Source organism: Diabrotica virgifera, chromosome 1 (genome assembly GCF_917563875.1).
Source record: "Diabrotica virgifera virgifera chromosome 1, PGI_DIABVI_V3a".
Lineage (NCBI taxonomy): Eukaryota > Metazoa > Arthropoda > Insecta > Coleoptera > Chrysomelidae > Diabrotica > Diabrotica virgifera.
The window spans coordinates 104,242,538-104,267,853 of NC_065443.1; the positions used below are offsets into that span (position 1 = coordinate 104,242,538).

A 25,316-nucleotide genomic window follows, 5' to 3' on the forward strand; every position below is an offset into this window, starting at 1 on the left:
TAGATTAATCGGGCCATCTATTTACGAAGGGCTGAAACAATTTGTTAGTGGCTCGTTATACTATTAATTTAACCAAGAATAATACTAACCCTTTTTGAACTCATGTGTGGCTTGTCATTGTTTCACATTAAGCCCTTCAATTGTAGATTGCCTTTCTAAAACAGTTTTAATTTAATCTCTCTAATGTTCGATTACAAATTATTTTTGATAAAATCGGCATTACCGCGCTAAAAACTCTCATAAGGACTGCATTGCCTATGTTCCCTATACTGTAAAGTCAAGGTGGGACGGACTATAGTTTCATTCTCATTAGAGATCATCAGAGAGTGTAAGTATATATGGTTATCTCTGAACAAACTGAAACAAACCAAGCCTCCTAGTACCGAATCACGATAAAATCACTTGATATGGATGCCGTAGCGACATCTGCCTAAAACAATTCGAAGTTTTATTCCCGGAGAAATAAAACTGCTAATGAGACCAAGATTCTGGTTACGCTACGTTGCCACGTTGTCTAATTTTGCCAAGTTGAATAGACAGGAAGTGAGGTGCAAATTATAGACCTCCACGTGTCTTCTTTTATTCGGCATTCGCTTGGTTTGCAAGTAATAGAAACCACGAAGGCGTAACCAGAAACTTGGTCTCATTAGAAGTTTTATTTCTCCGGGAATAAAACTTCGAATTGTTTTAGACAGATGTCGCTATGGCATCTATATCCAGTTATTTTGTCGTGATTCGGTCCTAGCAGGAGGCTTGGTTTGTTTCAGTTTGTTCAGAGATAACCATATATTATACACTCTCTGATGATTTCTAATGAGAATGAAGCTAGTAAGGGTGTTTATGGCGCTCTCTGAACAAACTGAAATATAATATTGATTTCGTTTCACGGCCAATTATTAGACAATAAAAATTTACAGAAAATGTACCATTATTTCCGCTAGACTAAACAATAAAACTCAAAGACTAGCGAGATGTGTGGTGGTTTAACCCTAGAATACTAACCATCGTAATTTTTACGACGCCAATGTCATTGTTGTAGGATATTGTGGAAGGGGTATACCAGTATCTCTCGCCCGCTCATCTATTCTTACATTAGTGTATATCGATACGTTTTACAAGTACAGTGACGCCTACACTATTAGTGAAGTACCTGTAAATGAGAACAGCTTCGTAAATATTACGAAGGTAAGTAGTAACGTTATAATTGTAGAAACAACGATATTATCGTTTTTATTTTTTTATTATCAGTTTTTATTTTTTTTTTATTATAGTCGAATTCGTTTTTTAGAATACCGGTTATAGGAATATCCCGGTTTAAGGAATATAATTTTGTTTGGCACGAAGGCTATTCCAATATGCGGGTTCGACTGGATCAGTTTTTATTTTTTTTTATTATGAGTTTTTATTTTTTGTTATTATCAGTTTTTATTTATTTTTTATTACAGTCGAACTCGTTTATTAGAATACCGGTTATAGGAATATCCCGGTTTAAGGAATAGAAATTTGAGGTCCCGAAACACTTTTACTACCAGCTAATGATCGGTTATTAGAATATCCCGGTTATAGGAATACTATTGCTTGGCACGAAGGCTATTCCAATAAGCGAGTTCGACTGTATCAGTTTTTATTTATTTTTATTATCAGTTTTTTTTTTAGTGTGAAATATGAATACGAAAAAGATAGACATGCACAGACCTCTCACGCAGCGGGAGTTGGAAGCTGAGTTGCAATTGTGCCTGGAAGAAATTTGGCAAGATGAATCGGATAACAATTCTGATAAATCAGAAAGTGGATCTGAAACAGAAGATGTCGTTTTAGAAGCATTCAGTCCATCTGAATCAGAGTTCGAACCACCAAGCGAAAATGACTCCGATTCCGACCATGATTTGCCATCCACTAGTAAGAAAAGAAAAAGAAGTTCTAAAAAGAGTAACGGGTTGAAAAAACACTTTACTTCAGTGTTTCCAGGAAAAGAAAGTAATGGGTCTAAAATCGACAAGGAAAAGACATGTCCTGTTCAGAAAACTCCACCAAATGAAGAAGAATCTCTAGAAATTGCAGCTAAAGAGAAGCAAACAAAAAGAAAAGAAGAAACAGAAGATGACGTTTTAGAAGAATTTAGTCCTTCTGAATCAGAGTTCGAACCTTCAAGCGAAAATGACTCAGATTCCGACCATGACTTGCCATCCACTAGTAAGAAAAGAAAAAGAAGTTCTAAAAATAGTAATGGGTTGGAAAAGGAGTTTACTTCAGTGTTTCCAAGAAAAGACAATAATTACTCTAAAATTGACAAGGAAAAGAAATGTCCTGCTCAGCAAACTCCACCAAAAGAAGAAGAATCTCCAGACATTGCAGCTAAAGAGAAGCAAACTCGGTTGCCGTCGAGTCTAAAAGGTAAAAATGGACACAGATGGTCCTCTCAACCAAAGGCCGCTACTAAAACTCCAAAACGTAATTTCGTACATTTTGTTCAAGGCCCCACTGATAAAACCAAAGAAGCGCAAACTCCCTTAGATGCTTTTCATTGTTTTATGAGTCCTAATTTACTGGAAAAAATTGTAGAATATACAAATGCCGAAATTTCTGTTAGGGCACAAAAATATAAAGTCGAAAAACTTACAAACTCGAAAGTAAATATTGACGAATTGCATGCGCTCGTAGGACTACTTATTTTTGCTGCTGCCCAAAAAGACAATCATTTAGCGACAAGACAAATGTTTGATGACAAAATTTCTGGTGCGATATATAAAGCAACTATGGGACGGGAAAGATTTGAATTTCTTATAGAATGTTTACGTTTTGATGATAAAATATCTAGACCACACAGAAAGGAAACAGACCTATTAGCAGCCATTCGTGAAATATGGGATGATCTTATACAGAACTGCAAAACGTCCTATAAGCCTGGATCATACCTAACAATCGATGAGCAGCTACTGGCTTTTAGGGGAAGATGTCCTTTCCGAATGTATATCCCAAACAAGCCAGCTAAATATGGACTGAAAATCGTAATGCTGTGTGACGTAGGTACCAAATATATGTTCGATGCAGAACTGTATTTAGGAAAGGGAACTAAAACCAATGGACAGCCTCTAGGAGAATATTATGTAAAACAATTAACTAAGGGTGTGTACGGAAGTAAGCGTAACATAACCATGGATAATTGGTTTACGTCAGTACCACTAGCAACGGAGCTCTTAAAACCTCCGTACGATTTAACTATAGTTGGTACTCTACGGCAAAATAAAAGAGAAATACCTCCGATATGATAAATCTCAAAAATCGTGAAATTGGTCATTCCTTATTTTGCTTTGATGGTGAAAAAACCATGGTATCCTATAAGACAAAAGTAAATAAGTCTGTGCTTCTTCTGTCGACAATCCACAATGGTCCAGTAGAATGTGATCGAACAGGAAAGCCAGATATCATTAAATTTTATAATGCAACCAAGTACGGAGTAGACACATTTGACCAAATGTGCGGAAACATGAACATCTCCAGAAAAACACGAAGATGGCCCCTTTGCCTGTTCTATGGAATGTTAAATATTGCTTGCATAAACTCTTATATAATTTATAATCATAACCAACAACGACAGAAGAAAAAAACCATCACAAGAAAAAAATTTATGGCCATTTTGTCCGAACAACTAACAAAACCTTGGTTACAGCATCGTATAAGTTGGCCAACTTTGAACCGCCCGGTAAAGTTACTTATCGAGAATATTTTAAATCTGGAGCCGCAGCAAGAAAGAATATGCCCTACTGTATCAAAACGTGCCATGTGCCAATTTTGTCCGTCTAAAAAACGACGGATGACAACCAACCATTGCGAGCACTGCAGACGTCCATTTTGTGGTGAACATCGCGCCCTTTGTTGTCAGCAGTGTAGTTCTAAAATGTAGAATTTATATTTTTTTTGTGATTTTTAGATTTTAGAAAGATCTCTTTATTTAAAATCATTTGTAGAATTAAGTTAAATAAAATACTTTTTCAGTTATCACATTTTTTTTCTCCGCGTAGTAAATTTTACGATGGTTAGTATAAATGAAGGTAAAAATAAGGTTAGTATTCTAGGGTTAAATAAAATTTTAAATTCAAGAAAAATGAACATGCTACAGTCCCACTTAATGAAGAAAAATATAGAATAGAATAGAAATATGCTTTATTGTCATGAAAAATTGTACAATTTTATCGACAAAGCTTACAAAAAGTCAAGAAAACAAAACAATAACAATAAGTCCTGTCGCTAGTGGGGGTACAACGGCCTCCTTAATTCAGATTGACTTACCCAAGTTTTTTTTATGTATTTTGACCCGTAGAACACGAATTTTTTGGGTAACAGTCGATCCGGATGTCGATAAGATTGTTATAAACAAAGAACTTGAGAAATCACAGAACAGAGATTTTTCGCAAAACTTTTTTGTATTTTTTGGGTCATTCTAAGCAAAAAATGTTTTTACAAGTTTTTTCGTATGATGCATAGTTTTCGACATAAACGCGGTTGAACTTTCAAAAAATCGAAAAATTGCAATTTTTGAACCCGAATAACTTTTGATTGAAAAATAAAATAGCAATTCTGCTTACCGCCTTTGAAAGTTCAAGTCAAATTCTATCAGTTTTGATTACTTTCATTGCTAAAAATTAATTTTTTTATTTTTAAACAAAGCTATAAACACATAGTGATTGAATGATGATTTCAATGCATTTCTCATTTGAAATCGAACGAGTAGGCGCGCATACAGCAATTTCTACGTAGATTACGAACATTAAAACGCATGAATTGGGCACGGGAAACACTATGTCTTTATGGCTTTGTTTATCAAACAAAAACTTAATTTTTAGCAATGCATATAATCAAAACCGATACAATTTGACTTGAATTTTCAAATGCAGTAAGCAGAATTGCTATTTTATTTTTTAATCAAAAGTTATTCGGGTTCACAAATTGAACTTTTTCAATTTTTTGAAAGTTCAACCGCGTTTATCTCGAAAACTATGCATCCTACGGAAAAACTTGTAAGACCATTTTTTGCTGAGAATCACCCAAAGAATACAAAAAAATGTTTTGTTTTGCGAAAAAATCGCTGTTATGTAATTCCTCAAGTTCTTTGTTTATAACAATCTTATCGACATCCTGATCGACTGTTACCCAAAAAATTCGTGTTCTACGGGTCAAAATACATAAAAAAAAACTTGGGTAAGTCCATCTGAATTAAGGAGGCCGTTGTACTCCCACTGGCGACAGGACTAAATTCAATTTACCAAAATTACATAAATCGTCAGTATAAATTAAAATAATAATAATAATAATAACGTTAAACAGAAAGAATCAATTGCAAAATTTAAAAATTTAAATAAATTGCAAATTGCATAGTCTACCTAGTAATTAAGTTTAAAAGTTAAGCTGCTGCATATGACACCCCAATATAGATAAAAAAAGAATGTGTGTGTACTTTGTACGCACGTAAGAAGATATTCTTCTATTATATAATAGTTAATTTAAACGAAGTAAATATACTTAAAAGATTATTTGTACTTATTTTATTTAAAAATCAAACTAACTTTCTTATCTACCACTTTCAAAAAAGAAGAATATCTTCAAAAATTATACAGGGTGTCCCGAAAAGATTGGTCATAAATTATACCACACATTCTGCGGTCAAAAATAGTTCGATTTAGCCTAACTTACCTTAGTACAAATGTGCTCATAAAAAAAGTTACAGCCCTTTGAAGTTCCAAAATGAAAATCGATTTTTTTCAATATATCGAAAACTATTAGAGATTTTTTATTGAAAATTGACATGTATCATTTTTATGGCAGTAACATCTTAAAACAAAATTATAGTGAAGTTTGTCCACCCCATAAAAATTTTATGGGGGTTTTGTTCCCTTAAACCCCCCCATACTTTTGTATACGTTCCAATTAATTCATTATTGTGGTGTCATTAGTTAAACACAACGTTTCTAAAACTTTTTTGACTCTTAGTATTTTTTTTTAAGCCAGTTTTTATCGAGATGCGGCTTCTTTTTTAATATATTCACATAAAAATTTTATGGGGGTTTTGTTCCTTTAAACCCCCCAAATGTTTGTGAACGTTCCAATTACACTATTATTGTGGTACCAGTAGTTAAACACAGTGTTTTTAAAACTTTTTTGTCTCTTAGTCTTTTTTTGACAAATCACCTTTTATCGAGATATGGCTTCTTTTTCAAAATATACCTAAAAATGTAAATTATAAATACATTTTCAGATTATTATAGTCGGTTCGCTAAACTCAGACGCAACTGGTTAGATATTTTAGTCGATAATTTTTTTGTTTTTTGGTAATTTTGCAAAAATTGGCAAAATTACTAACTATTTAGTGATTATTAACTATTTAGTAATTATTTTTTGCCAATTTTACTAAAATTGGCAAAATTACCGACTAAAATATCTAGAAAGTTGCGTCTGAGTTTAGCGAACAGACTATAACAGGTCTCTATAATCGTACTTAACCATATACAAAATACGTGGTGGATTCGACAAATATTCAAAATAGGTCGATAAACACTGGCTTATCAAAAAAGTACTAAGAGGCAAAAAAGTTTGTAAAATATTTTTTTAACTAATGGTGTCACAATAATAATTTAATTGGAACGTACACAAAAGTTTGGGGGGTTTAAAGGAACAAAACCCCCTTAAAATTTTTATGGGGTGCACAAATTTCACTTCAATTTTTTTTTAAGATGTTGCTGCCATAAGAATGCCACATGTCCATTTTCAATAAAAAATCTCGAAGGGTTTTCGATATATGAAAAAAAAATCGATTTTCATTTTGTAACTTCAAAGGGCTGTAACTTTTTTTGTGTGCACTATTGTATATAGATAAGTGAGGTTCAATCAACATATTTTTGGCCCCAGAATCTGTGGTATAATTTATGACCATTCTTTTCGGGACACCCTGTACAATAGTATACTTACAATCATAAAATCTATAAAAATAATAACTTGCTTGGGGCTTAAACCCACTTCACGTCTACCGCGCCGTACGAAAGTTGACGCCATTTCAAACTGCACCAAACTCTCGTATACGTCATGTGGGAATATACACAAACTAAACGTTTACACCATAAATTTATATGAATTTAATAAAATTATTAGTTTGATTTTTGTCGAAAAAAAATACAACAAAATATAGAGTAAGAAAACGATATATGAGATGATGATTTGTAGAAAGTTTGTTCGTAATCAGATTATGTAAATTAAAGCCGTGCCTACTAATAGGTAACTACATTATTTTGTTTTACATTTTCCAAATAGATAGGTATTGAAACTATTAGGTATTTCCAACTGAAACATTTAGAATTACGTACCTGCGGCTTTTCAAAACTATTTAAGAAGTCACTATAACTATAAATTTGATTTTATTTCTGTCCACACATCAATAAAAACTAATATTATACAATATTTTTGTTTACCGATAACCTCCATATTGAACAATTATTGACAGATCATTTCAAAATTTCAACACCCAATCAGAGCCCGTATAACAACTAATACCATACTGTCGGTGTGCGCATGCGCGCGGATCAATAAAATTTTACCCTCAATCGATTCGCCGCTAAAGAAGAATATCTTCAAAAATAATAATAAAAATACTACTTGTGCAAAGGGTACTGTAATTTCTTAGTTATTGATTAAGAAAATCTTCTACTGCATAATACGGTCTTTCAGATAGGTGGGCTTTTGTCAGTTTGCGGAATTTTGGGAAAGATGCTGCCGATTTAAGTTGTAGAGGGAGATGGTTGTAAAGTTTTTTTGCGGAATATAATATAGATTTATTTACTAACTCAGATGACCGGGTCGGTAAATAGACTTCAAAGGTAGAATTTCTCGTGAAGTAGTCATGATTAGGTGTATGAATTATATACATAAGAAATGTTTTTAGAATAAGAAACTTTTAATGAATTTAAATATAAATAAAGTTTACAAATTGTACATGTTATGTATCTGAATGTTGAATGAAGAATGTCTTCGGCTGATGTCCTCTCGGGGTGCTAGGGGTTGGCAGCTGTCGGTACCAGGTACGAGCCGGTACGGCCGCGAGGGGTGAAGAGATGATTTACCGTTGCATCTTAAATATTTGTATGCATCTTAAATATTTGTACTACGGGGGTGATCGAACAGTTAAACATACCGGCCCCCTTGACAGCTGGTAGGCTTCAACAAGCAACTAATGATTGGGAAGATCCTCTGGAAGTACACAGATCTTCATGGCGGGTCGTTTGTATACGGCGGAGCCAGTTCTAATGGTAACAGCTCTGACTATACCATCAACACCAGGATGAATGAGTTCAATTATGCCAATTTTCCATTTCATTGGCGGGATTCCATCTTCTTTAACCAAGACGAGGAGTCCAGGTTTCAAAATTGTGGGGTAGGTCTTTTTCCATTTAGACCGTTGCTGGAGTTCGGAAATATATTCCTTTGACCATCGCTTCCAGAAACCTTGGATGATTCTTTGAAGACGTTGAAACTTGCTGAGCGAATTTTCTTTGAATGTAGAATAGTCATGGTCAGGTAAAGCAGTAATGCGTTCTCCAATTAGGAAATGTGCAGGTGTCAAAGACTGTGGATCATTGGGATCATTGGAAATCTGGGATAAAGGTCGGGAATTTAAACACGCTTCGACTTGATGAAGAACAGTTACGAAGTCTTCGTAAGAAAGTGGGATTTGACCGAGTACCCTCTTTAAATGAAATTTAGTGGATTTGACTCCCGCTTCCCAGATACCACCAAAATGAGGAGCATGAGGAGGTATAAAATGCCATTTGACGTTTTCAGAATTTAAAATAGATTTGACTTCATTTTCACTCGTGCGTAGAAATTTATAAATCTCATTTTTAGCGCCAACAAAGTTGGTGCCATGATCGGAATATATATTTGCGCTTAAACCTCTTCTAGCGAAAAATCTACGAAGAGTAGCAATAAGAGCGTCTGTAGTAAGACTGCTTACAAGTTCCAAATGCATCGCTCTCGTTGAGAGACACACAAAAACACACACGTAAGCTTTAATTGTTTTGTAATTTCTAGTTTGTCGATCCTTTAATAAAAAGGGTCCGCAAAAATCTGTACCTGTATTATAGAAAGGCCGTTGAGGCGTTACTCGATGCTCTGGTAAATCTCCCATCAAATATGGAGTGGGAGAAGCACTAAAGCGAAAACAAGGTAAGCATTGCCTCACAACTTGTTTGATTAAGTTTCTGCCAGAAGTAGGCCAAAACCGTTCTCGTATTGAGGCTAGTAATAGTTGTGGCCCTGCATGAAGAAGGCGCAAATGTTCTTGATTTACAATTAATTTAGAAAGTACATGTTTACCGGGTATTATTGCAGGATGTTTCTTTTGAAAATCAAATTTGGAGTGTTTAAGTCTGCCACCAACTCTAATTATGCCCTTGTCATCTAAAAATGGGGCTAATCGTAAAATCTTACTTTTAGAGTTAATAGGTTTAGATTTTGATAAGTCAAGATATTCATTCGGAAATTCTTGCCTTTGAACAATTCTAATAAGAGTATTTAGAGCATGATTAAGTTCTTGAGCATCAAGTGCTCCGGATTTTCTATTTGCCTTAGGTACACGGCAATTATCAAAGAATCGATAACAATAAGCAGTGACCCGTTGAAGCTTGTTAAGACTAGAGAATCTGTTGATAAGATCTAGTCCTTCAGTAACTGTAGACTGAAAGGAAATTAATTTTTCTTTGCGCCTCTCAGGTAGATAAGAATTACCTATAGTGTTTGAAACACCAGTGGGCCATTGTTCTTCAGGATACAGCAACCACTTAGGGCCATTCCACCATAGAGAATGATCAATTAAAGACGTAGGGCTAAGACCCCGAGAGAGCAAGTCTGCTGGATTTTCATGAGTATTGACGTATCTCCAAGAATCTGAATTTGTTAATGATTGTATTTGTGTCACTCTATTAGCGACAAAAATTTTCCATTGAGTAGAAGGAGATTTGATCCATGATAAGACTATAGTTGAGTCACACCAGTAGAAGATTTGAGTAATAGAAAGATCTAAAGAGATTATGACCTTTTGAGTCAACTCTGCCAGCAACAAGGCTGCACACAATTCGAGCCTAGGAATCGTAATTGTTTTGAGGGGAGCCACTCTTGTTTTAGAGCAAAGTAAGTGGCAATGATAAGTACCCTCTGAATCTAAGGATCGAATGTATATACAAGCACCGTATGCCATTTCACTGGCGTCAGAGAAGCCATGGATTTCTAATAGAAGTGGATTGCTAGGTAGAACATTCCTAGGGATTTTTAATGTATTTAAATCTTGAAGTTGATTATGGAATTTAATCCAGCTAGTATAAAGGTCTTGTGGGATTGATTCATCCCAATCAAGTTTGTGTTGCCACAATTTTTGAATAATGCATTTTGCTATGATTATTGCAGGTTGAACTAATCCTAATGGGTCGAATATTTGAGAGACACAAGATAGTATTTTTCGTTTCGTTGGACATGAATTGTAAGGAGATTTTATTGAAAATTGTAGTGTGTCAGATTGAGAGTTCCAGAGAAGACCTAAAGTTTTGTTATTGCAATCCTCACCGAAATTTAATATGATATTATCTCCTTCAGATTGTTCACAAAGTACTTCTGGTGCATTGCACATGAATTTACGGAGTGGAAAGCCACCAGAAATGAGAATTTCAGAAAGCTTTTGTTTAAGATATATTGCCTCATCAACTGATGAACACCCTGTGCAAAGATCATCAACGTAAAAGTCCTTTGCGATTATTCTGCTAATGTCTGGATGTGTATCTTTACATTGTATTGACAGTTCCTTTAAGCATCTCGTAGACAGAAAGGCTGCAGGTGCTGTGCCGTATGTAAGTGTATTTAATTGATACGTATGTATTTCTGAATCAGGATTAGGCCTCCAAAGAATAAGTTGTAGCGAGCGTTGTGATGAATCTACCAACACTTGCCGGTACATTTTAGTTATGTCTCCGGTCAGCATAATATTATGTTTTCTTGCCCGTAAAACTATAGAAAATAGATCATCTTGAATAGTTGGACCGGCTACTAAAATGTCATTAAGTGATAAGCCACTAGTTGTTGTAGCTGATCCATTGAAAACGACTCTTAACTTAGTAGTAGTACTTGACTCCTTTACCACGCCGTGGTGGGTAAATAATAGCAAGGTTTATCTGATAATTCAGAGTCATTTATCTTGCTCATGTGACCAAGGGCTTCGTATTCGCTTAAGAAATCTGTATAGTTAGACTTTAGTTCAGGATTTCTTTGTAATCGTTTCTCTAAATTGAATAAGAATTTGGTTGCTACTTCCTTTGAATCGCCAAGAGAGCAAACCGGTTTCTAAAACGGTAGTTGGACGATAAATTGACCCAACGAGTTTCTAATTGTCGTAGTTTTGAAGAGTTCTTCACAGAGAATGTCATCTGAAGATGAAGATTTAGGAACATTGATTTCTTCAATTTCCCAGAATTTAGCTATTTGTGAATGAATAGCCTGATCAGAAGTGCTTAGATTGCATAAGATAGAAATGTTAGAAGGTTGTATGAACTGGGGTGAATGTATAGTACCCGAGACGATCCAACCAAATTGAGTTTTTTGCAATGTAGGCAAATGCTTGCCAAGTTTTACCTGACCTACCATGAGCAGATCCCAGAAGTTATCAGCACCAATCAAAATGTCGATTGGACCGGGTTCATTGAATGTTGGGTCTGCTAGTATCAGATTATGAGGAATTTTTAGGCTTGACGTATTAATAAAGTTTGAGGGTATTCTGCTTGTGATTTTAGGAATAACTAAACATTTGAAACTTGTTTTAAACGGAACTTGACGTGCTTGAACCGACACAACAGTTTGTTTTAGAATGTTTGTGGTTTTTTGCCCAACCCCTGTAATAGAACATTGTATTGGAGTTGTATTTACGTTTAACTTGTTACACATTTCCTCAGAGATAAAACTTGACTCACTGCCGCTATCAAGAAGTATACGACAAGAAAATACATTACCATGATTATCACAAATGTCTACCAGGGCAGTTGACAATAAAACAATGCTTGGGGAGTTATTACCTGCAATTAAACAATTTGAGCTAATTTCAGGAGAATCAGAAGTTTCAGTGGAATGGTTAGCATTAAAATTGGAGTTATGATTATTTTGCGAGGTATTTCTTCCAGATGTATCAGGATTATTCGAGTTGAAATTTTGATTGTTATCTTGATTATTGACACCAAAGTGTAACAGGGTGTTGTGATTACTATCACATTTTCGACAATGCATAGACCGACACTGGTTAGTTGAATGATTATTTCGCAGACAATTGACACAAAGTTTCAATTTTTTGACCTCAGCTAGTCTAGACCTTGGACTTAACTCGATAAATGATTTACAGTTATAAATTGTATGCTCTTTATTGCAAAAATAACAAGTTGGAGAATTACTTGAAAAAAGGCTTTTTACATTTTGTTTGACTTTATTACCTTGAATATTTAAAGTTTCCAAAATTCTGCATTTTTCAGAGAGAAAATTGCAAAATATTTCTCTAGTTACCTTGTCATGTTTGGCGTATTCCCCCTCCCATTCACGACGAGTTGTTGAGTCCAGCTTTATGGAGAATAAATGAATTATCAATGCGTCCCAGGAATCTACAGGTTCTTCTAGGACTTTTAAGGCTCTTAAATGCCGATTCATGTCATCTAGAATGTTTCTTAATTCTACATGGCATTCTTTTGCAGCAGGCTTTGTCTCGAATAAGGCTTTTATATGGTTCTTTTTTAATAGAGGTTTGTTTTCATAGCGTTGAACTAGTAGATTCCATGCGACACTGTAATTATTTGCTGATATTTCAAGCGATTTCAATAAATCCGCTGCTTGACCTTTTAACGATAAGCGCAAGTAATGGAATTTATTGATATCAGGTATGGATTTGTCATTATGAATTAATGCTTGAAAGGTATCTTTATAGAACAAGAATTGATCGAAACTTCCATCGAAATACGGTAAACTTATGGAAGGCAGCTTAACGTGGTGTGTTGGTGCATTAGAACTATTAGGATTGCTAGAGATTGATGCATTTGCTACCTGCTGATCAGTAGACTTATTTAAGATTGCTTGACCCTCAGAAACGATACTAAAATAGCTATCTTCAAATTCTAGACGCTCGTTTTGATTTGATACATCATTGCTAGTCTCTAAACATTCTATTTGAATCTGAATGTCATCGAAAGCTTGAAAAAGAGGTTCAATTTTTGATAGTCTAACTTTAAGCTGAGCAAAATCAGGGTTATTTTTTGAATTTTCTTTATCAAGATAAGTTTTGAATTTTGTTATTTGAGATTTACAATTTCCACGCGTAATGTGGAGCCTTTTGAGCTCAGAAGCAAGCTCATCGTTTTTTTGGGATGGAACATTTTGTTCCTGCGACATTTTGAATAATAATAGTGTTAATAAAAGTGTTATGTACTGTTAAATGTAAACCTACCTTAATATGTGTAAATGTAAATAACAAAAATGTAGAATGTGATGTAAAATGACAAGAATAAGCCCGTAAGTAGACAACGTAAGGTTTAAAATGGTTTAAATGCTTGTTATAATCGATAGAATTAAAAAAAGGCTAAATATAAGAAGTGACGCAATATAATGTAAGTATGAGTTTAAAATAATGTGAAAAATGTATGTAAATTCAGAAAGAAATAATGTTATATTTTATAAAAGTAATGAAACGTTTGAGAAAGAATAAAGTGAATAAATCAAGTCGAAACGAGGATAAAATCGTAAAGGAATTGGTAGAATAGAATATAGAACGCTTACACTGACCTTTTGATTCTCGTCCCGGATGATCTGCTTCTCGTCTGCTTATCGTCGAAAAATGCGGCGTGGATTCTCACAGCGATTTTTCGGAATTTTGCACAATAACTAATTAATAATTATAATTGCACTGATTAATCCGTTCGAAGGACCAATTTAATTATGTATGAATTATATACATAAGAAATGTTTTTAGAATAAGAAAATTTTAATGAATTTAAATATAAATAAAGTTTACAAATTGTACATGTTATGTATCTGAATGTTGAATGAAGAATGTCTTCGGCTGATGTCCTCTCGGGGTGCTAGGGGTTGGCAGCTGTCGGTACCAGGTACGAGCCGGTACGGCCGCGAGGGGTGAAGAGATGATTTACCGTTGCATCTTAAATATTTGTATGCATCTTAAATATTTGTACTACGGGGGTGATCGAACAGTTAAACAATTAGGTGTTGGTGAAAAGACATGTAGATGTTTACGAATTAAGCAAACAGTTTCTAAAATATACAAAGATGGAAGGGTTAAAATTCCGTGATCTTTGAAGTAACTTCTGCAATGTGTTGTTCTTCTGAGGCCAAACAGATATCTTATTGCTCTTTTTTGTAATTCGAAAATAACATCGAATTATGCAGCTATACCAGAAACCCAAAAAGGAAGATCATAACGAAGATGTGTTGTTTCTTCCTTAACAAATCGATATGGAGGGACCATTTAAGGTTGCTGTCTAAAAAAATACCAAGAAATTTTACAGAATTAACGGTACTGATCTGGCTGTTATTAAGAGGTAAGGGTTGAAGAGCTCCTTTATAAGATAATGCTACTGTTTTTTCTACGTTAAACGAGAGTAAATTAGAATCAGACCAGGTTTTTATTGTAAGTAGATCAGAAGTTATAGTAGCATGAAGAGTTGCAATATCTGAGTTGCTCCAAGTGATACTGGTATCATCAGCAAAAAGACAGATTTTTCCATCGATTTTTAAACTAGTGATATCATTAATAAATATAAGGAAAAGTAGAGGACCCAATACTGATCCTTGAGGTACACATACAATGTTTTTGAGACTAGAGCCTATATCATTTGCTCTAACCAGTTGTTTCCTATCATCCAAGTAAGATTGGAACCAATTCAAAGAAATACCTCGAATTCCATAGAAATTTAGTTTTTTTGAAGTTATACTTCTTTAGGCACGAGGGTGAATTTTTACATTCCCTGACGCATGCGCACACCGACAGTATGGTCACGTATGGTATTAGTCGCTCAAACGTTATACGGGATCTGAATGGGTGTTAAAATCATCTGTCAATAATTGTTCAATATGGAGATTATGGATAAAAAAATGTTGTGTATATTAGTTTTTATTGTTGTGATGGCAGAGAAAAAAGCAAGTTTATAATTGTAGTGACTTTTTAAATAGTTTTTAAAAGCGACAGGTACGTAATAATTGTAAATGTTTCAGTATCCTAATAAAAAATTACATAGGTACCTACCTATTTGGAAAATTTAAAATGAATCTACCAAAATACTATGTAATGCTTTGATTTACATAATTTGATTACCATCAAAATTTCTACCGATATTCACCTAATATATTGATATTCCACAAAATATTCCTTTAATTCCACCAAAATCAAACTAATTTGATTAAATTCATATAAATAATAAACAACTACTGTCAAAAAGTTTATGGTGTAAACGTTCAGTTGGTGTATATTCCCACATGACAGACACGCGAAGGTGGCGCAATGGGAAAGAACTTCGGTTTTTGATCGGCGGGATCGACGGGAAGCAGGTTCGATCCTCAAGGCAAGTTACTATTTTTTTATTTTTTTTATAAATTTTATGATTCTAACTATATTATTATATAATTTTTTCAGAAAATACGTATTAAGTTAAAAATTTTGGCAACAATTATTGTTCAGAAATCATTTCTTTGTGGCATTTTTCAATGTGTTTGTGTGCGTTTTATTCTTTTATTTTTTTAAGTTTTGGTATTGTTTTAATAAAATTTTTTGGAAAGTAGTAAGTATTAAAATTAGTTTAATTAAATATAAATAAACTGTTTAAAGTATATTGATTTCGTATCATATAATAGAATTATAACTTCTTATGTGTGTACAAAGTACACACATTCTTTTTTTATCAAAATGTTGTGATTTACACAATCAAAAGCTTTGGCGTAGTCACAAAAAATATGTAGCAAACCCATTAGCAGAATGTAGCAAATCTGGTTGACAAATTAAAGAGAAGAAGTCAGTAACAAGAATATACCAACATTAGCAGAATAATAAAAACTTGTAGACACATCATCTACGATTATACATAATACATGTACAACACACAATACATAAACATATAACACAAAAACACATAAAACACAAATGTATAATATACAAACAAATAAAACACACAAAATAATCAGAATTTGATATCATGCCGAGAGTAAAAACACCAACCTCAGAATTTTCAACTAAAAGCCTAAAATATCGAGGACAAACTAAGTAATCTGTGAGTTTAAAAAAAACCGCTAAACAACAATTTTTGGTTATAAGAATACTTCAATATTTTTAAAATAATCTTTTTAGATAAGGCGAAAACGGCGGGTTCGTTGGGAAAAATATTCCCATGAGATTTTTTGCATAATCACATTCGTGAGACATCCCAGAATAAGGTTCAAGAAGTCGCCCACGTGAAAAGTGGTCCAAATTTTTTTTAACAATTTTTTTTTTAATCAAATTACAAAATCAATATTTTTGGCCAGGATAAATTTTTTTAGGTCTTTTGGACTATTCTGGACAAAAAAGGTCTCTTATAATTTTTCTCTTAAGTTGATCTTTTTCTAGTTATAAGCAATTTAAAATTTGAAAAACGCGAAAATGGCCATTTTTAAGACTTAATAACTCTGTTAAAAAATTTTTATCATAAAAGTCAGAAAGTGGCTAAATCAAAGTTTAAAGCCCCCGCTACATGATTCTGAAGAAATCTGTGTCATTAATTTATTACTAAGCTGTTATTTTTAATTAATAACAATGAGCGGTTAGATCGCATTGACGCGGCTGTAAATGTGAGTACAAGTAAGATGCACAATTGGACTGCCGGAATTGTATCTCTCTCGCACTCAGCATTTACGGCAGCCTAACACGTGTATGGCGCTCATTATAACTTGTTATAATGCCATATAATGACATTTTTGACTCCTTTCTATTAAAATATTATGTTTTTCGTTGATACTTTACGATAGAAAATGCAAATTTGTATAAATAAACACCAAATCACTGTAAAATCGCATAAAATAACATTTTGAGAAAAAAAGAAGAAGATTTTTTGACCATAAATATCTTATTTGTACGTCCCGCAGAAGCTATATACCAATTTTCAGACAAATCGGAGGTCCAAAATTTTTTTTGCTCCAAAATTGAGTGATTTGAAATGGAATGACCCTTATACATAATATTCTTCACTACTCTACATCAACCAAACCCCTGTAGAAAGAGTGACGCACTACAACTACCTTGGCACCATAATAAATGAAGAATGGACCAACAACCAAGAGAATTCTTAAAATCCCATGGACTGATCGGGTCACAAATGAGGAGGTCCTTAGAAGAATGGGGAAGAACTGAGAAGTAATAACCACCATCAAATCTAGAAAGTTGGAATACTTTGGACACATTATGCGAAATGAATCCAGATATGCCCTCCTACAAGACATCCTGCAAGGAAAGATATTTGGAAAGCGAGGTCCAGGAAGAAGAAGAACCTAAGAACCTGGTTCACCACAACATCTGTGAAACTTTTCATCAGCACTGTTGCAGATAAAATAAAGATTGTCATGATGATCGCCAACATTCGTCACGTATAGGCACATCGAGAAGCAGAAGAAGAAATATTCTTATTTCTTGTCTTGTCTTAACCATTCAAGTTTAATGATTTAATGCTTTAACTCCTTTGTTTATGTACTTTAATTTTATACAATGGAGGCTCAAGTTCTGTTTCATTTTAGTGCAGTCACTGAAGGTGGATATGAGCTATTACCTCCGATTTCGTTGAACCTCAATCGATTTGCATGAAAACTGGTGAGTGGTTAGAGGATATCTCAAGGTACAAAGGTGACATGGTGCCAACTTGCGATTTTACCCTGGGGGTGGATGCCACAACTCCTCGGGGGTGAAAATTATTTTATTAAAAATAGCCCCACAATTCGATAGAGGGTCAAATTATAAGCAAAATTTGTTATATATAGTTATTAAAATAAATCAAAACTTTTTGAGTTATTAAAGATCAAAGATTAATTTTTCGTGAGAAAAATGCATGTTTTTAACCGATTTTTCATAAATAACTCAAAACCTATAAGTTTTTACAAAAAAGTTATTATTATCAAAATTAAGGCTAATAACAAATAAATAAACTTCTTACTAGAAAAACCTTTCTATGTTAACTAAAAGTAAGTTATAGGTAATTGAATGTATATTTCTTTCGTCGAGTACCCAAATCTAAGTATTCAAGCTTAAATACCGGCAAAATGATGCATTTTATAACATAAACTTATTAAACATTTGTCAAAGTTCATAGAAATATCTATCAAATAAGCCCTCGAACAAGTTGATAGAATTAAAATTTATGCACCAAAAATGTTCAAAATTTATCTTATAAAAATTTTTCCAAAAAATGTTATTGCTTTTTTGTAAATAACTCCGTTAATTTTTAAGATATCAGGTTCACCTAAATACTAATTAAAAGTTGATTCCAAGAGCTATTAAAAAATGTCAAAAATAGTCTTTTAAACCTCTCACTTTTTTAACACTAAAAGGTTAAATGGCCCCGGTTACATGGTTCTCGCAGCAAAATTGAAATTTTAAACGTTTCTGTCTCGGTTATTTTTTACTCTAAGGAAATAATAAAATGAGTAGTGTATTTGGAACAGAAAAAACTAAAATTTAGTTATATATCATTTTTTACGTATATTGAGTATTTTTGGAGTTATTTTCAAAAGAAAATGAAAAGTACGATAATTTTAAAAATTCTGATTTTTTTTAAATTGTACCTTTTTTTCAAAAATATGCATTTTAAACCGGTGACAATTGTTGAAGTCATTAACTATGTTAACCTACAGAAATTCTTGTGAGGATTACTACAAATTTTAATTTTTGTGGAAATGGCGTATGTTACATTTTTCACTTTTTCCTAAAAAAATCGAAAGGGTTCTTTTATTTTCATCATAGCTTGCTTAATTTTGATGCTATTTACTTCTACTGGAGCTCATTTGATAGGTACTCCGAAGTACTTTGATAAGTGCTTAACAAGCATATTCTATAAAATGCATCGTTTTCCCGTTATGTAAGATTGAATACTTAGATTTGAGTACTCGTTGAAAAAAATATACACTCAATTACCCATAATTCACTTTGAAATAACATTAGTGTAGTTCTTTAATTGGGGAGTGTATTAAATTTTTTATTATCTTTAATATTGGTAACAATAGTTTTTTTAAAAAGCTTATAGTTTTTGAGTAATACGTGAAAAACAGCTTTAAAACATGCATTTTTTTAAGAAAGAATAAAATTTTTGATATTTAATAACTCAAAAAGTATTGATTTATGTTAATAACTTTATATAACAAATTTTGCTTAGAAGTTGCCCCTCTATCGATTTCTGGTATTTTTTTTATTAAAAAAAAATTCACCCCCGAGAATGGGTGGCATCCACCCCCAGGATAGAAGCGCAAGTTGGCATCACGTCACCTTTGTTCCTTGAAGTATCTTCTAACTACTCACCAATTTTCATGAAAACCGATGAAGGTTCGACGAAATCGGAGGTGAAAACCTTCAGTGACTCCACTATTACTCAAATTTTTAGTTACAATATTCTTTGTTTTCATGTTTTTTACAAGTAAAAATTTAACAATTTTGTTGTTCTCTAGACAATTTACTATTTTTACTAGGAATACTCTTCTCTCTTTTCTAGGAAATGAACTTCTTTTAAAGTTCATTTGTGGCTTATTTCCAGTAAAAATAGTAAATTATATTAAGATATCACAAGAAAATTTCTTCAGAACAATATCCATTACTTACAAACCTTTTTTTAATATATAATTATATTTCCAGGTTTTGCTCCTACTACCTATTTTTATATTGGGTGAATGCTCCGTAGATGAGAAGAAACCAAGTACATCATCGGTCAATAAAAGAAGTATTCCTAACCTACTCTCAGGAGAATATCAAACACTAGCCACCGGCCTTTCTGCAGAAGAATGGATTAGCGATGGTAATACAAATCTAGATGAGTCTGGCCCCTGGTCATCAAATACAGACTGGACAGCCCCATCACAAGAATGGCAACCAATTCTACCGCCAATACAAGAAGACAAATATATTACCATTTATAAAGAACAAAGAGTCCCTGTATTAGTAGAAAAAAATGTTCCGGTTCCTGTAATAAAAAATGTTCCAGTTCCAGTTCCGGTCAAAGTACTAGAACCATATCCCGTGGAAAAGATAATACCATATCCGGTTAAAGTACAACACAAAGTACCGATAATAATACACAAACCCGTCAAAGTTGAGAGAATAGTTAAAGTGCCAGTTGAAGTCAAAGTTGATGCACCTTATCCCGTAGAAGTCAAGGAACCAGTTCCAGTACCAGTGTACAAAACAGTTGGAGTACCAACACCTGTACAAGTACCACAACCCTATCCTGTAATTAAAAACGTGCCAGTGCCAGTAAAGGTACATGTTCAAGTACCCAAACCATATCCAGTTCACAAAATAATACCAGTTCCTGTTAAGGTAGCTGTAGACAGACCAGTGGCAGTACCAGTTATCAAACCCTATCCTGTGGTTGTCGAGGAGAAAGAAGTTTCCGTGCCAGTTCCAGTTGAAAAGCCGTACCCAGTCAAAGTATTTGTAGACAGACCCGTTCCTGTTAGAATTGAAAAGGAAGTTCAAGTGCCTGTACACGTGGCAGATCCCCAACCGTATCCAGTCGAAAAAATAATAGAGGTCCCAGTGGAAAAAGAAGTACCTTACCCTGTGGAAGTTAAAATTGAACGGCCTGTACCGTATGAAGTAATAAAACAGGTGCCCTACATCGTGTTTAAGAAAGTACCCGTTCCGGAGGAGAATATTTTAGCAGTACCTGTTCAAAGCAACGAAAAATGGGATACGGACCAAACTTACAGGTCTATTAAATGGTAGTAAAAACATGTAGGTAATGGGTAAAAATTCACGTGGTTATTTAATGTTATCTGCACACTAAGGATTCACAGTATACAGGGTGAGCTTTATATATGGAACGTCTCAGTGATCCCAGAAACTGCTTGCATGATTTTTATATTAGTGAGTAGCCCCAGTTTCACACACTAAGAATTTGAAAAGTGCGGTCGCTAGAACGTACGATGACATTCCAATGGTGGCGCAAGCATTCCTATTAGAGGAGTGCAATTAGAACGAAAACAGGCATTGTTTCGGAAAAATTCAAACAAGCTTATATTTTTCTAAAACTTTTTTTGTTAGTTTATATATATGTGAAAGTAAAAAGTTCTACTCACAGATTTGGCCGCTAATTGTTTATTAACTGTTTAAACAATAACAATTATTTTGTCTAAACAATTTTAAAAATATCGTATCAAAAAACAGAAAAAAATGTTAATTTGAAAAATAAACATTGCTTGTTGCATAAATTAAGGGCCGGTTGTTCGAACGCTAATCAAAAATGATCATTATCAAATATTTAATTACTGTCACAACTGTCAATGTCAACTTTGATTGGGTTGCTGAAAACATAATTATTGATTACAATTTTATGAAATTAGTTAATCAATTATGTTATAATTGTTATGTTAATTGATTAACTAATCTCATAATTATAACCAATTACGTTTTCAGCAACCCAACCAAAGTTGACATTGACAGTTGTGACAGTAATTAAATATTTGATAGTGATCATTGTTGATTAGCGTTCGAACAACCGGCCCTAAATGTAGCCTGGGCAGATTACCGGAGAATAGGCCATTTTTGGGAAAAGTTATTTACCAGAAATTTTATTGCTGAAATCGAATCTTATGATTGTATATATTAATAATATAGGTATGCAAAGTCCGCAGATAGTGTGCTACTTTTTAATATACAAAATGGCGCCCAAAAATCGTGTTTTTTCAATTTTTGCTCTATAACTCCAAAGATTTTAACTTTACACCAAAAACACCCAAATAAAAATTCACCGTAATTAAATTCTGCATAGAGACGTGTTTTTCCCGATTTACTTCGATGAAAATTTTCCCTGGAAAATGCGGGTTTTTCCAACAAAATATTTAATTTTAAACTAAAATTTTAGATTAGTAATTGTTTATCAATAATTAAATAACTTGGCAAAATGTGTGTGTGTGTTTATGTTTTATTGGCACTGGTTTAAGCAACCGACTGGCCAGTCAATGTGTTTTGAATATTCTCTTTTACAAAATATATGCTTAGTATCTAAATTTAAAACTATTACTACTACTAAGTTTTCTTTTACTCTGTTTTTTTATTTTTTTAATATGTATTTTTTAATAATTTTTTATTATATTTTTTATTTTTTTTACTTAGTTTTTTTTCTTTTGTTTTTTATGTATTTTTTTGTATATTTTTTTTACTACGCTAAGACCTAAACCCGATTCAACCTCTCGGAGGTTTAGACCTTCTTAGTAACTTTTTAATTTATTTTATTATTATTTTTTTTATAATTTTTTTTATTCTTTTTTTTCAGAGCTTTAATTTTAAACCATTAACATGGTTGTATAAAATTTTATAAACATCTAGATTGTTTGATTGTAAAAGGTATATAAGATTAAAAGGAAATTGTACATTAACTTGAACTAGATTGGTATAGAAATTTGATATTTCAATAAAATGTAAAGGACATTCTAACAGCATATGTTGTAGATCAGCTAGCTCTCCACATAAACATTTATCATTATCTACAAGTCCTATTTCTCTTTTGTATACTGGAGTGGAGTCAGACAGTGATTACTTCTTATTCGACAAATAGTCTTTATAAAGCCTCTGTTGGAAACTTGATTAAACCATGTCTTGACGGGAAGTGTAGGCTGGATTTTTTGTAATAATTTCCTTTGTCTGAATTATTGTATTGTTCCTGCCATTTCGTCCGTTTGATAGATCTGATAATAGAAATTATGTCTCCCATAGGAAGTTGATAGGTTTGCAGAGCGGATTCCTCCGTTGTTGTTTTTTTAGCCATCTACTATTTCGTTGTTTTTTATACCAATGTGTGCTTTTATCCAGCACAATATTATATTTTTGCCCGATTTCAAAGCGTCACTGTTCATTGCTATGATGTCACTGATGATATAATTTTCTGCAAAATTATGTATATTATATTTCAATTTCTTTACAATGCTTTGACAGTCTGTAAATATAACATAATTGAGTTCTTTTTGATTAATACATATTTTGTATGCTTCTTTGATTGCAATGAGTTCAGCTGTGAAAATTGTCATTTTATCAGGTAACATGTTGTTTATTTTTATACTTTTTTGTGGGTAATATATAGCATATCCAACTTTTCCTTCCATTTTTGAACCATCCGTATATAATTTCGGATAACTTCCCCAGTTGTTTTGTACACACTGAAGGTGGTCTATTTTAGTAAGGAAGTCTGTCGCACGAATATTACTTAAATGACAGTTTACTGGAGATAAATAATCTTCATAATTTAGTTTTCGAGACGAGCTTTGTTCTATTTGGTGTATGTCGCCAATGGAATTTGAAACGTTGAGAAAGCTTTCCACTACTAAATGCAGTTTATTTTTTCCCAGTAATAATGAGTTAGGTATGAGGTGGTTAGATGAACAATTTTATTAAATAGCAGTTTATCGTTAACCGCTACTTTAACTATAAATTTCTCACTTAGGTATTCCCTGCGTAATGAAAGTGGAGGTTCATTAAGCTCACATTCCATGACCAATATAGGTGTGCTACGAAGATAACCAGTGCATAACCTAAGTGCTTTATTTTTGACCCTCTCGATTTTTTGGAGTACAGAGTTTGATGCTGAACCATAAAAAATAGATCCATAGTCTAAGATCGATCTTATCAAATTTCTGTATAGTAATATTGATATGTTTGGATCAGCTCCCCAGTCACTGACACTTGCCGTCTTCATGATATTCACTGAATTTTCCATTCTTCGTAATATGTAATTTGTGTGTTCTTTCCAATTTAATTTGGAGTCTAAGAATACGCCAAGAAATTTTATTGAAGTTTTATAAGGATTACTTACTATTATTATCAAATTGTAGATGGATTTGAGGAAAATATCGTTTTTTAGTAAAGGTAACAATGGTTGATTTACTCTCTGAGATTGTTAAGTTATTATCGGTAGCCCATTTTTTTTTATAATATTCAATGTCGATTTAAGGTAGTCATTACATCTATCTATTGACTTATTTTCTACATATATAGCAACATCATCAGCGTACTGTAGGATTTTTATGTGTTGAGGAAGTTTAGTTTCTAAGTCAGCAGTATACAGTATATTATATAATATAGGACTTAAGATTCTACCCTGTGGTAGTCCCAAAGATGTGTAGCGGGAGTTAAATTTATCTCCATTTAATCTAACGTGAACTGCTCGATTAATGTATAAGTTAATGATGTTCCATGTTACTATCTCGGGTATTCCTATTTCCAACATTTTCGCGTGTAGTATGTGAAGTTTAACGTTGTCGTAAGCCCCTTTTATATCTAAGAACAAAGCACTAACTGCTTTCTTATAAGTAAAGGAACTATAAATGTCTATTAAAAAGTGGCAGAGGCTATCTTGGTGGAATTACCTTTTCTAAGACCAAACTGACTTTTTGGTAATGGGTCGTTCTTTTCTAACCAAAATTCCAGACGGTTTTTAATAAGTCTTTCATATGTTTTCAGTATACAGGAAGCCAGACCGATTGGACGGTAAGAATCCCAATTCTTTGATGATTTTCCTGGCTTTAAAACCGGGATAATAGTGTAAACGTGCCAATCGTCAGGAATCTTTATGCGGCGCAAAACAAAAACTCTTTTTGTAAAGATTATAATTCGTGAAGCAGATGGAAATTGAGTGAACAGTTTAGCAACAATTGAATTGTTAATTAAAAAATTACTGTCGCTATAATAACCACAATAATTATGATACATAAGAATAGCTATGATTTTTGTATAAACACACAATGTATCTATCTAATGTATATTACAGAATTGAAATTGGACTATTTAAGCGGCCTCAGGAATATTTTAAAATTATAAACAATTTTTTGGCTTATAAACAAATAGAATATCTCGGGAAATATTAAATGAAATTTAATCATAAAAACGCCATTAAAAAAAAGCGACAGGACGCTTCTTTTAAAAGAAAAAACGTTTAATTGTGATGAGTGATTCCTGAGATACAACTGGTCAAAGTTGACCGGCATTTACGGCAAAGATATAAACAATTCGATCACAATTTTCAAAC

General features: G+C 33.1%; 3 protein-coding genes across 5 annotated transcripts in view; 1 reads left to right on the top strand and 2 right to left on the bottom strand.

Moving 5' to 3' along the window:
- Window positions 1–25,316, bottom strand: part of LOC114325338 (GPI ethanolamine phosphate transferase 1-like) — a 229,856-nt gene that overhangs the window by 80,314 nt on the left and 124,226 nt on the right. The window lies entirely within an intron of this gene.
- On the bottom strand, window positions 3,801–13,452 carry LOC126891426 (MATH and LRR domain-containing protein PFE0570w-like). The gene is made up of 2 exons (XM_050660603.1): window positions 11,662–13,452; window positions 3,801–3,893 (listed from the first exon to the last, which is right to left on the bottom strand). Exons 1-2 carry the CDS (start codon window positions 13,450–13,452, stop codon window positions 3,801–3,803), a joined length of 1,884 nt encoding a protein of 627 aa, XP_050516560.1.
- On the top strand, window positions 16,263–21,022 carry LOC114325341 (uncharacterized). The gene is made up of 2 exons (XM_050660614.1): window positions 16,263–16,271; window positions 19,934–21,022. The coding sequence occupies exons 1-2, from the start codon at window positions 16,263–16,265 to the stop codon at window positions 21,020–21,022; spliced, it is 1,098 nt and encodes a 365-aa protein (XP_050516571.1).

Bases quoted from the DNA above. Each gene is read 5' to 3' on its own strand.
- LOC126891426 (XM_050660603.1), bottom strand. From the start codon at position 13,452: ATGTCGCAGGAACAAAATGTTCCATCCCAAAAAAACGATGAGCTTGCT. The intron at 3,894-11,661 runs GTAAAACTTGGC...TCTACATTTTAG, and splicing joins ATCTGCTCATGGTAGGTCAG to AACTACACTGCTGACAACAA.